This window comes from Rhamphochromis longiceps, linkage group LG7, assembly GCF_057381845.1.
Source record: "Rhamphochromis longiceps isolate RC_006_pf linkage group LG7, R_longiceps_female_GT1.1, whole genome shotgun sequence".
NCBI classification, from domain to species: domain Eukaryota; kingdom Metazoa; phylum Chordata; class Actinopteri; order Cichliformes; family Cichlidae; genus Rhamphochromis; species Rhamphochromis longiceps.
Window position 1 is genome coordinate 66,095,138 of NC_140563.1, and position 11,060 is coordinate 66,106,197.

General features: G+C 41.5%; 2 protein-coding genes across 2 annotated transcripts; both read right to left on the minus strand.

The window, feature by feature from the left end:
- Positions 1-554: 554 nt before the first annotated feature.
- Positions 555-4,570, minus strand: polr2c (RNA polymerase II subunit C). Its single transcript, XM_085414860.1, has 9 exons — positions 4,384-4,570; positions 3,057-3,106; positions 2,748-2,816; positions 2,606-2,658; positions 2,089-2,217; positions 1,954-2,005; positions 1,683-1,851; positions 1,515-1,589; positions 555-1,003 (listed from the first exon to the last, which is right to left on the minus strand). The coding sequence occupies exons 1-9, from the start codon at positions 4,467-4,469 to the stop codon at positions 859-861; spliced, it is 828 nt and encodes a 275-aa protein (XP_085270986.1). The 5' UTR covers positions 4,470-4,570; the 3' UTR covers positions 555-858.
- A 414-nt stretch (positions 4,571-4,984) lies between these two features.
- On the minus strand, positions 4,985-10,741 carry coq9 (coenzyme Q9 homolog (S. cerevisiae)). Its single transcript, XM_085414859.1, has 9 exons — positions 10,613-10,741; positions 8,527-8,752; positions 8,280-8,415; positions 8,047-8,189; positions 7,204-7,288; positions 7,019-7,123; positions 5,788-5,943; positions 5,510-5,563; positions 4,985-5,339 (listed from the first exon to the last, which is right to left on the minus strand). The coding sequence occupies exons 1-9, from the start codon at positions 10,668-10,670 to the stop codon at positions 5,304-5,306; spliced, it is 999 nt and encodes a 332-aa protein (XP_085270985.1). The 5' UTR covers positions 10,671-10,741; the 3' UTR covers positions 4,985-5,303.
- Positions 10,742-11,060: the final 319 nt, after the last annotated feature.

Here is an 11,060-nt window from a genome sequence, read left to right on the forward strand (position 1 = left end):
TTACAGAAATTGTTACGCTTTAAAACATTCATTTCTTTTGTACCATAAAGGGATTGTAAACAAACGATTAACTTTGTGCATAAAAATCAAAGAGTTGTCTGGGAATAAAGCCTTCAACTGATTTAAGTTTAAAGGTGTAAAATAAAAAGCGGGGAAATAGAAAGCAGGGTTCCCAAATGAGTTTTCTCCCAAATGACTTGAAGAAAACTCCTGCCAACCAAACATTACTATGTTTTAAGTCAGATAACTAAATGTGTAACTGTTAATACTGAAACTGCTCATTTCGATCATTACTGAGGAAATAATTGATGCAATTTATATGAAAAAAGTTATACGTTTTTCCCTTCATCCACTCAGCACCCAAAGAACTGTACGCCTTCACTTATATATTCCGACTCTTTAGACCTAATTAATTACATTTAACCTTGATTAAATATATCATTTTAAAAACAGCTAAATCTGGTATTAAAACCACATTTATTCACAGGCTGCAGATGCAGGTTAGTTATCACAAGCCCAGAAAAACTGAAATAAGGACACTTCATGAAAAAAGATAATTTCCTTTAGAAAATATTTATTTAAAAAAGGAACATTTAAGGAAAAATAACAGTTTAAAGTGTTACACTGACAGCAAAAAAGATCAATATGCATTTGGCTCAAACTCCAAATTAAGCAATGATCTCGCAAACTCATTGAATTTTACATTTCTAGTGACTGAGACTCAATTTATTTATTATGACCAGAAAACACAACCCACATTTTAATGGATCAGATCTCAGTGATCCTGCCAGCCTGCAGGGAGGACACAGCAAAGCCATTTCTGGATGTGAAGATCAAGCTGGTGTGGAGGAAGGTCCTTTAGTTGATGATCAGTACGTCGTTCTGGATCTCGTGGCTCAGCTGGGTTTGGAGGTCACTCAGCTTCTTCTTCAGGACAGCCAGCGCTGACATGACAATGGTCTCTGGCCGCAGGGAGCCGCATGACTCCACGTTGTAATAGAACCTGTGCAGGGAGAAATGTGAGCCGAGCTGCGTGCAAAGTTTCCTTATAAAAGTCAAAGTCATTCAACTTCAGAATTTAGTCTGAAACTTCCTGGATTGCATTCAGAGCCTAAAACACATGCACGGTACTGAACGTGCTAATCTTTGCTTGTGTCTGGAGTTCATTTCAAGCTCGTTTTGGTAGACCAAGCAAAAATAAGAGAAGGTAAGCGATCACAGCCATCTCATGCTTCTTTATTGACAGTAGATTCTGGCCATCTCCAAAAGCCTGTGTATTGATGTCTTTGTGAATATTTAGGGTGGAAATATGCAACACTCCTCATAGGCTTGCCTCAGGACATTTTCATGCAGTGGGAAACACTAGTGTGAATGTTCGATTCAAATAATTCAGGAAACTTGTTTGGTTTCAGGGATCAAAACAGACCTAGATCCTTCTGGCTAAGGTCAGGTAATGCAAATCCCAGTGGGCAGAATAATAAAGATGAGAAAACATCATGAAGCTCTTTGCTAACCGTTCCGGTTTCCCGTTGGGGTCGTAAGGGGCCTGAAACTCGTCCTCTTCGATCTCTGAGTACTCGCTCTTCGGCCTGGGAATCAGTGCATTGGGTGTCAGTATTTTTATGATAATTATTCGTTAACAATGTAGTTTTTAGATGAGCCAAACTGGGAGGAAAACCTACCACTCCTCGGGTCGTGGATAAACTGTGTGTCTCAGTGCATTGTCGGGGTCATACTCGAAGGAGACCCCCGCTGTTGGGTTCCACTTGGCGTGTTCCTTCCCAAAACCTTTCTTAGCGTAAGCTCTGAGCCGAAGTTCCTGACCTTTACGGAGCTTCACCAGCAAAATGTCTGCGTGGTATCAGAGCACAAGAAACATTTATGAAGTGATGTGAAAACAGACACCAGGCAGAGACCTCAGCAGTCGGTATGTACTCGTGAATACAGCTTTACCATCTTGCTCGACGTAGTCGTTGGGATCGTTGTCTCGACTCCTGGAAGTCACCTAGAAAACCACAATGCACCACAGTCAACTTCACCTCTGCTTCCAGTCAACTAACGATCCTAGAAAAAGGAGAAAAGCCTCACCGGGATGACTCTGGGGTTGTTAGACAACAGGTCACGCGAGGTCACGTGACGCGTCTGGTCCTCGTTACATCGAACATCCAGGGTGAGCTCCACAGAGCACTCCTGACAGAAATCCTCACAGGTGCAGTCCTGCAGGAGAATTTGACGTTGTGATGTTAAAGCCGGCGCCCGCATTCAAAAGTTAGGAAGCTCTTGGCTTTGTTCACAATCTGATATCATGTATCGTTCACACCAGGGAACCATCAGGTTAATGACCAGTCTGAGTCTGTTTATGTTGTCACAGGCAGCTGACAAATCGTGTGTAGAAACCACAAATGTCTGAAAATTAGGAACAGCATCTCTGAGTCTCACGAGCAGGAATGGCACTCTAATCTGGCAGGAGGAGTTTTTGCAGGAAACAAGAGAGAGGTGTCCCCTGAACAGCAAGCGTGGCAACACAGATAAGCTTTTAAAAATACGTTGGAGAAACAAGGATAAATTGAAACTGTGGTTGGCTGTGCTACAAATGTCTGCTTACCCTGGAATACTGCATTTTGTCCACGATGTCGTCGCTGGTGAGTGGTATGAGCCCTGAAGATACAGGAAACACTCAGGTTTTTACAGCAGCCTTCTTTGATCTCTCGCACTACCACAGGTATTACACACGCTCTCATACATACCCACTCTGTGGGCGATAAACTCATCGTGCAGTACAGACGAATTGGCGTCGATCTGGATCCAGTCGATGGCTGGAAATGAAGCAGTGCAGTGCAAGTCAGTCATTTAGGCTTGCAGAGGTGGGTTTGATACTGAACGCTTTCCCCAGAGTTCTGGTGAAGCTACACAACTTTATCCAAGCAATATCCGTTTTGTTTTGCTCTCCATATCATAACAGCAGCTGAGACTTGACTGCTTACTTATATAACTGTACAGAGGACCCCACCAGAACTTGGCGATGTTAAGCAACGACACACACAAAGCTACTGTACCTATTGTAGGAACCTCCGACATAAAGACACGGCGGAGGGAGTTTGCAACCCTGAAAAAGAGAAGAAGAAAAAAAATGGTTTCAGATGAATAACACACCGTTAAAGTCCCCCTTAAACTCCAGACTGTGCTTTCAGGTTTTTATGTGTGCTTCATAGAACGAATTCTAATAGTCCAAGATCACCTGAAATCTGCAACTGAGAGGGCTGAATTATACAAACATTTAAAAGGGCTTCCAGTGACGAACGATGAACGATGATTAATAAGTCAACTAGCAAAATACCAAACTATTACTGATGCTGATTACTGATCAAAGTTTTGTTTTTTGTTTTTAATCAAAGAGGCATTCCTTAGTCATAACATCAGCAAACTCTGTATTTTCAGATTTTGGACTGTTCAGACATTAAAAAAAATTGCACTCCACATTTTCACGTTGTGATGTCACAGAGGCGTTAAGATTTTTATCTGGAATGACTATAATGGACAAGCTTAGAATTGATGGATAGCTAGATTTGAATTATGAGGGACATTGAAGACTGAGTAATATGGAGACAAAGTTAGAGAGGGAAAGCTGATCTGCTGTGGCCAAACAGTCACTGAAGTGAGAAAATAATCAGGAGACTAATTAAAGAAAGGAAATATTCTTCTAGCGAGAAACAGCTGATTTTTTTTATGATTGATTGCCTAATCAATGAAATGTTTCTTTTAATTATCAGACAAAACACATTTTACAGAATTGCAAGACAAAGAAAACTAAATTTTAAGATAGTGTCCAATGAAGTTTCCTCAGCTTTAATTGGTGTGTTGTTAGACTGCCAGTTAAACCTGGTAATCTAACAAAGGAAAGGCAGGAAAATACTTTAATCTTTAGGAATTTTCATTTCCTTATTTAAAAAAAAAAAAAAGATTAGAGAAAAATGTACATTTTAATCAACGCTGGAAAATATAAAAAACTAATGGAATAAATGTTACTGTGCAGTAAACTAGCCCATTTGACTTCTACTTATATTTCTTTATTTTTACAGCCTATGTATTTACTTATTGGTTATTTGTATATGAAACTTTGTCCTAAATGGTAATTCATTCACAGTAGACTAAAGACCCATTTAAAAACATGACCTAACTAATGTGAAGCACCTGCGTTTACTTCCACATTCAGCTAGCTTAACATACACTTAAATAATAATTATATTGTATATTAAATATTAGTTATACGAGTTAAACGAAAGCAGCTTTACACTGTTACTCGGCGTGTGTTTTGGTGCTGAGAATAATGGCCGCCCTCGTCCTCCTCACACACTGCACAAGGGAAAATATACTCGTACTTACGCCAAATCCGTGTTTTCGATGACAAACTTGACATTTTCATCTGTCAGCTCTGTGATCTTTACCGTTGGCTGGTTAGCATACGGCATTACTGAAGCTAAGTGAAGCTAAACTAGACGTTTCACTATCAACACACTTCACACTACCGCTGCTTCTGCTTGAAGACCTCCACGGAAATATTTACGAGGCGCTGATTGGCCTCGAGATGTAAACGCGTACAGTGATTGGGTCAAAAGAGGCTCGAAGGCGGGTCTTCTTTTAACCACCGGGTTACAGACGACGGTAGCTCCCTTTTCAAAACAAAAGCACAAACTCTCAAGTTTGACTTGCTTGCAAACATTATCTGCATATTCCTTTTCAGGCAAGAACTTTATTGTCTCACATTAATCTAAAACAAATATTTCAAGCGTTTAGATTGGTGGGCAAACCAAGACATTAACAGACAATGTATTGACGTTTCAAAATTGCTTTTTCATTGTAATACAGTTAGACCAATTACAATTAATGCAAACGTCCCAAATCAGACACTTTAAAGTCTCTATATACAAAACTTTAACTGCAGAACATTTCAAATCATTCTGGTGGCACAGGGTTTTCGCTCTAGTAAAATATAGCGACTTTGACCTGAAACGTAGTTCTTTAGTGGGAAACTGATTTCACAACTGAAGACAAACCAAAAAAAAAAAAAAGTTAAATATACAATTACTATTTTATTGAACTTTCACTTGATTCAACAACTAAATTGCAGATCTGTGTCCTTCTGTACAAAGGAAAAAAAGATCTGAGCAGGAGAGTGAAAGGATCAGCGGGTGAGAGTTTCTGCAGGTGATCAGAAACAAATTTGCTCCTTCTATTGTTTATTAACAGCCATAGTCCAATATTTCAGAGTTCTGCTCATCATGTGGACGGTCGGGATCGGTGCTTCATCTTCTCTGGTTCAATCCTGTGAGGTTCTTCAGCTGTGAAAAAGAGGCGTGCAGACATTAATGAACACAGTTTCCTTCAAGAACGTGAGAGTTAAGAGCACAAATCTAAGAAGAGGGTGAAGACTTAAGTATCTCCGCTAATCCTGTGGCAGAAGTTATGAGAAGAGTGAATTTAAATGGTGAATATAACACAAAAGACTCACTGTAACAGCAGCTCCCATGAGTCCCTGCACCACTGCTTCACCTGTTGACTGCACCTACACATCAAAGTGGAACATACAGCTTACACATGGCTGAAGAACAGGTTCAGGTGTCACATAAAGACTCATTTTTACATGATTTCTCTTAAAACGCTAAATCTCAGGTCATTTATTTGTTATTATCGTTGCTGGGTGATGCTGCAAAGCGATTAAAGATGTGCTTCTGCAAAAACATTCAAAAGAAGTCAGGAGTGAGTCTTTAACAATGTTTCACTCTCTACCTGTTTGGCTGTGGTGGCCATGTTGACTACATCTTGGATGCGGTTATCGAGGAAGGCCCAGGTGTCCTGGTAGTCTGGAGAGGAATCCTGAATCATCACCAGCTCTGTGGTGTTGTAGATGCCCGTCAGCGCCGCACGCTTTGTGTACCAATTCATCTACAACAGAAATGAGTCCTGCAGTTTTACTCCTAGTCCACATTTATTTCAAGGTAAACTCAAAAGTAAAGTAAGTAAAACGGATGCAGTGGCACATAAAACAACTAAGCTGTAGTGCCTCTTCACCTCACTGTGCAATACCTTTTGTGCAATACTTTTGTAAATAGTCAACGGTGCAATAGACTCAATACTTGAAATGTGCAATTCACTTGTATTTTTATTCCTATTTATTCTATTTATATTGTCTCTGTATTTTTATATATATATATATATATATATATATAAAATATTCTGTAACTCTGTAACTTCTGTGCTGTGCTTTTTTGGAAATCGAATTTCCCAGAGGAACCCACCCGAGGGATTAATAAAGTTCTATCTAATCTAATCTAAAAGGTCAGCTTTAAAGAAGAGCACACAGGAGACTGCACCAGAAAACAGTGCTGTGCAAAAGCCTTGAACTGCCACTCATTTCTTTAGATTTTGCCAGGAAAATGATTGCACCGATTTATCGCAACATGCAAACTTAAATGTAAATACAACAAGAGCCAACATGGGGCTGGTTAGTTAGCTACAGCTTAGACAATACGTATGTGATAGTGGTGATTTTGTCCTTGCACACAGTGTGAGAGCATGCATTGCCTGCAAATTTAAGCACGACTGGAGTTTGTGTTACGGCTGCAGGTGTCAATAGTTTTCCGAGGTTACACCTTTACTGAAACAAATCAAATATTACCAATTACTACAAATGTATCAATAAAAAAATGGAAAACGATCACTCATGAGAAGGTCGTTAGCCCTCTTTTTCTCTTTGTTAGTTAAACAGTATCTGTGATATAATCTGCTGACTGGAGCGATCATTCGCTGTTTTTATATAAATGCTCAAGTGGCACCTGCCAGCTAATAAGAAACAAGTATTTTCAGTGTACCAGCAAGGACAAAGTGAGGTGTCGATAGGGGCAGTAACCTGGGAGGTGGCAGGTCGGATATTTTGAGGGTGGTGATGAAAGGGGGACAGGAAGCTATGAGGAGGAGAAGGAGAAGAAGAAGAAGAAGAAGGGTGACAGGATCCACTCACGTCTGTGGATCGGTCTCCGGCGTAGTACCAGATGTCGTCCATCAGCGTGGAGAGGTGCTTCAGGCTGTCGGGGATGTTGTGGGGAAGCAGCAGTAGGCTCATTGCCTGAGAAGACAATATCAAGTAAAGCTTCCTGACCTGTGAGCACACTCAGAAGCTCATATTCTCAGTGTTCCATGCTGTACCTGTGGCCATGTTTCGATGTAGGGGATGTACATGCGCAGTCTGGTCTCTACAGCGTCTCTTATAAAATCTGCAGTCTTCTTTGGTCTGCAAGAGAAATCTGTCTTTACATCTCTCACATTTTTTCATATTACCTGTCCCGCTGAGTGTTTTATTTTCCAGCCTAAAGCGTAGGTGAATAATCGACCTGAATTAAACCTGAGCTCAAGCTGAATCTGCACAGTTTTCCCTAAACTACTCACTCATCCATCCAAATCATTGAATTCAGGTGTTCCAGTCACCTCCATGGCCACAGATAAATAAAATCAAGTCCCTAGAGGCCTGTAGGCTGCTGTCAGTCAATGCAAACCTCCAAACTTCATGTGGCCTTTAGATTAGCTCAAGAACAGTGCACAGAGAGCATTACTGAATATGTTTCCATGGCCGTGCAGCTGCATCCAAGCGTTAGATCACCAAGCACAATGCAAAGCATCAGATGCAGTAGTGTAAAGCACAATGGCACTGGACTCTCGAGCAGTTCAAACGTGTTCTCTGGAGAGATGAATTACATGTCTAGCAATCGGATGGATGAGTCTGGGTTAGCACAGTGCAGACTGACAAGTACCGCTGTCCTGGCAACCGGCAAAGTGTAAAGTTTGGTGTAGGAGGGATTATAGTGTGGGAATGTTTTTCAGGAATTGGGCTCGGCCTCTTAGTTCCAGTGAAAGGAACTCTTAATGCTTCAACACACCAAAAGGTTTTAGATAATGTCATGATCAAGTGCATACGTTTGTGAAAGCAGAGAGCAAATACTTGTGACAATATAGTGTAGCTGAACTGCAAAGTGAGCTGCTGTGTATACATACTCAGCCTGGCCCAGCTGGACCTGATTGTGCTGTTCAGCCAGGATCTCCGTCAGCTGCGCATTGCACTGAGCGATGAAATGTAGGACCAGGTCTCCGGATCCTTTCTCGAACATACCGGTGGAAGCAGAAGACAAACCCAGACTCTGGTACAGACACAACAACCACAGCGTTAACGGTGCAGCTTACATACGAACACAGGGCTACACGATAAAGTCTTTGAACTACTCTCTCACCTCAGCACCAGCTGCGATAGCTTCCATCGACCAGCCGTGCAGAGGAACAAACTCCAGAGCGGCAGTCAGGATTCGAGCCTGAAGCTGCTCCTCTGTTTCATACTCCTCATCTTGCTCCCCGCTCTGATCCTGGTAACTTCACAAAGACAAACGGCAATGTGAGACCAAGTGTAGCTCTCCCACATCAGAAAGCATCTTGTAAAATCCCTGTTGAATGACAGAAGTGACTAATGTAACGATTACTGACCTGGTGTTTGGATCGGTAGACTGGTCGGCTGCCGGATCGGAAGCAGAAGCCGCCGTGTCCTGTTCAGCAGAGCGAGCCTGGTAGTGCTCATGGTAGGTGGTGGATGAGGAGGTTGAGGAGGGAGGCTTGTCAGATTTGGACTCATCCTGAAGCCTCAGCCCTGCACAGCGGAAGCCTCGTCTCAGACTGCCGCACTGAGGGTTTGTTGCTGTTGGTGCAGCCACCACTGGAGCATACAAATATATGGATTTACTTCCACAGATTCATTTTTAATACGGTGTACTTGTTTATTTCTCGTAATAATCGTGCTGTATCGAATCTCTATCGCCTGTCACTTTCCTCCCAGTGTGTGCTGTTGTTGTTCACACTTTTACCAAACTTTTAGAAAAAGGATTAAATGTGACAAACCACAGTACAAAGTCTCACATTTACATTAAACTCAAGCTCAGTGAAACCTGTACAATTTATCACATGGTATGAAGTACTTTATTTCCCCATCTGTTACACTTAAGAGAAATATTGGTGAGAATGCTGCACTAAATACTTATTATACTACACTCATTGGTCACTACATCAGCTGCTTGTTAAGGCAAATATCTAATCAGCCAATCATGTGTCAGCTATTCAGTGTATACTGGCATATAGACATGGTCAAGATGACCTGCTGAAGTTTACACTGAGCATCAGAATGGGAGGAAAAATGACTTTGAAAGCGCCATGGTTGTTGTGAGAGAATATTTCAGAAACTGATGACCTGCTGGGAATTTCCCCACACAACCATCTCTAGTTTACAGAGAACGGTCTGAAAAGAGAAAATATCCAGTGAAAAGCAGAAGAAGATCTCTGAACGCACAACACTGGAAAAATGTTGCCTGGTCTGATGACTGTCGATCCTCGTCTCAACAGTTCAGGCTGGTGGTGGTTTAATAAGGTGGGAGAATTTCCCTGGCACGCTTCTTGAAACCAGCTGAACACCATTCAAACACCACAGCCTATCTGAGTATTGTTGCTGACCATCTCCATATGACCATCTTCCGATGGCTGCTTCCAGCAGGTTGAACACGTCACATCATCTCAAACTGGTTTCTTGAACATAAAAAGAGTTCACTGTACTCAAATGGCCTCCAGTCACCAGTCCTTTGGGATGTTGTAGAACACATTCATAGATGTGTAGCTGATAAATCTATAGTCTCGGGGTGATGCATTCATGTCAACATGGACCAAAATCTCAGAGGAAAGTTTCCAGCACCTTGCTGAATCTGAGCCATGAAGAATTAAAGCACCTCTGAAGGAGAAAGGGCGTCTAGCACAGTGCTAGCACCTAATAAAGTGACCTGTCAGTGTAGGACATATGGACTTAGCTTTATTCGTTTATTCATTAACTATTATTTTTTTTATATATATATATATATATATATATATATATATATATATATATATTCTATCAAATTATTCCAATAAAATGTGGGCAAATTATAAAAAAATACCCCAGTATTCCAACGGGAGGATTTTAAAATTGATTTGTTATACTAACTCAGTATAAATTAGGCTGTTTAGGTATCAAACGATTGATAGCTTTCATAGTTTAAGTGTGTATTTCAGTGGAAAATGTGCGGTTTGGTACATTTTTTGCAAACTCTAATCAACAAATACTGAAGCTTTACCGTAGATACACTTCAATAGGAGACTGCACATGTGTGTTTCACAGAACTTGCAATGATAAGAGGAAAAGGGAGCTATAATTAGGGGTTTCATTAGAAACGCTCAGACAGCTTGTATAACTGCAGACAGCACGCCCCCTCCCGGTGTAGGAACCTGTTTACGTGTTTACCCTGCAGTCACCTGTGAGGTCTGCCCGGCAGAGCCAACCCGGACACTACAAACCTCCTAATAGCCCCGTTTTTGGAGCTACACTCAGTTCCCTGTTGCTGATATCGTCCTTCATGATCACCTTTGGCGCGATCAGCTAACGCTAATAAAACGCTCGTTCTAAAGGCGCTGATAACGCAGACACAGACACGCGTTCTGGAAAACGTGTCCCCGGCTCTCCGGTATAATCACAAAACCAGCGGTGACCCCTTCTTACCGCTGCTCAGGCCACGGAGTGCCCTTCCAGCCCGCAGACCTCTTAGCAACGCCGCCATATCAGCTGCTCACAGCGGCGTCACCACCGCGCGACTCGCTCCCACAGCGGAAATCCAGTCAGAGCATTTCAAAATAAAACGCCTGAATTAGGTGTGTATGTTTGTGTGTGTCAGAGGTGGGACCAAGTCATTGTTTTGCAAGTCTCAAGTAAGTCTCAAGTCTTTATCCTCAAGTCTCAAGTCAAGTCTCAAGTAATGTCAGGCAAGTCAGAGTCGAGTCTCAAGTCACTGGTGTAAAAGTCCGAGTCAAGTCACAAGTCTGAAACTTTGAATTTCAAGTCCTTTCGAGTCTTTAAAAAAAACAAACGAAAAAATAATGTTGCAGTTATGCTAAATGTAAATATTAGACCATGTAATTTTAAAATCTGTGTTTTTCTCAACACATACAAA

Coding starts and splice junctions, on each gene's coding strand:
- polr2c (XM_085414860.1), bottom strand. CDS start 4,469: ATGCCGTATGCTAACCAGCCAACGGTAAAGATCACAGAGCTGACAGAT. Junction 3,107..4,383: donor ATCGAAAACACGGATTTGGC/GTAAGTACGAGT, acceptor TCTCTTTTTCAG/GGTTGCAAACTCCCTCCGCC. Junction 1,852..1,953: donor CGACTACGTCGAGCAAGATG/GTAAAGCTGTAT, acceptor GATACCACGCAG/ACATTTTGCTGGTGAAGCTC.
- coq9 (XM_085414859.1), bottom strand. CDS start 10,670: ATGGCGGCGTTGCTAAGAGGTCTGCGGGCTGGAAGGGCACTCCGTGGC. Junction 8,753..10,612: donor ACTCCGTGGCCTGAGCAGCG/GTAAGAAGGGGT, acceptor TGTATGCTCCAG/TGGTGGCTGCACCAACAGCA. Junction 8,190..8,279: donor CTATCGCAGCTGGTGCTGAG/GTGAGAGAGTAG, acceptor TGTCTGTACCAG/AGTCTGGGTTTGTCTTCTGC.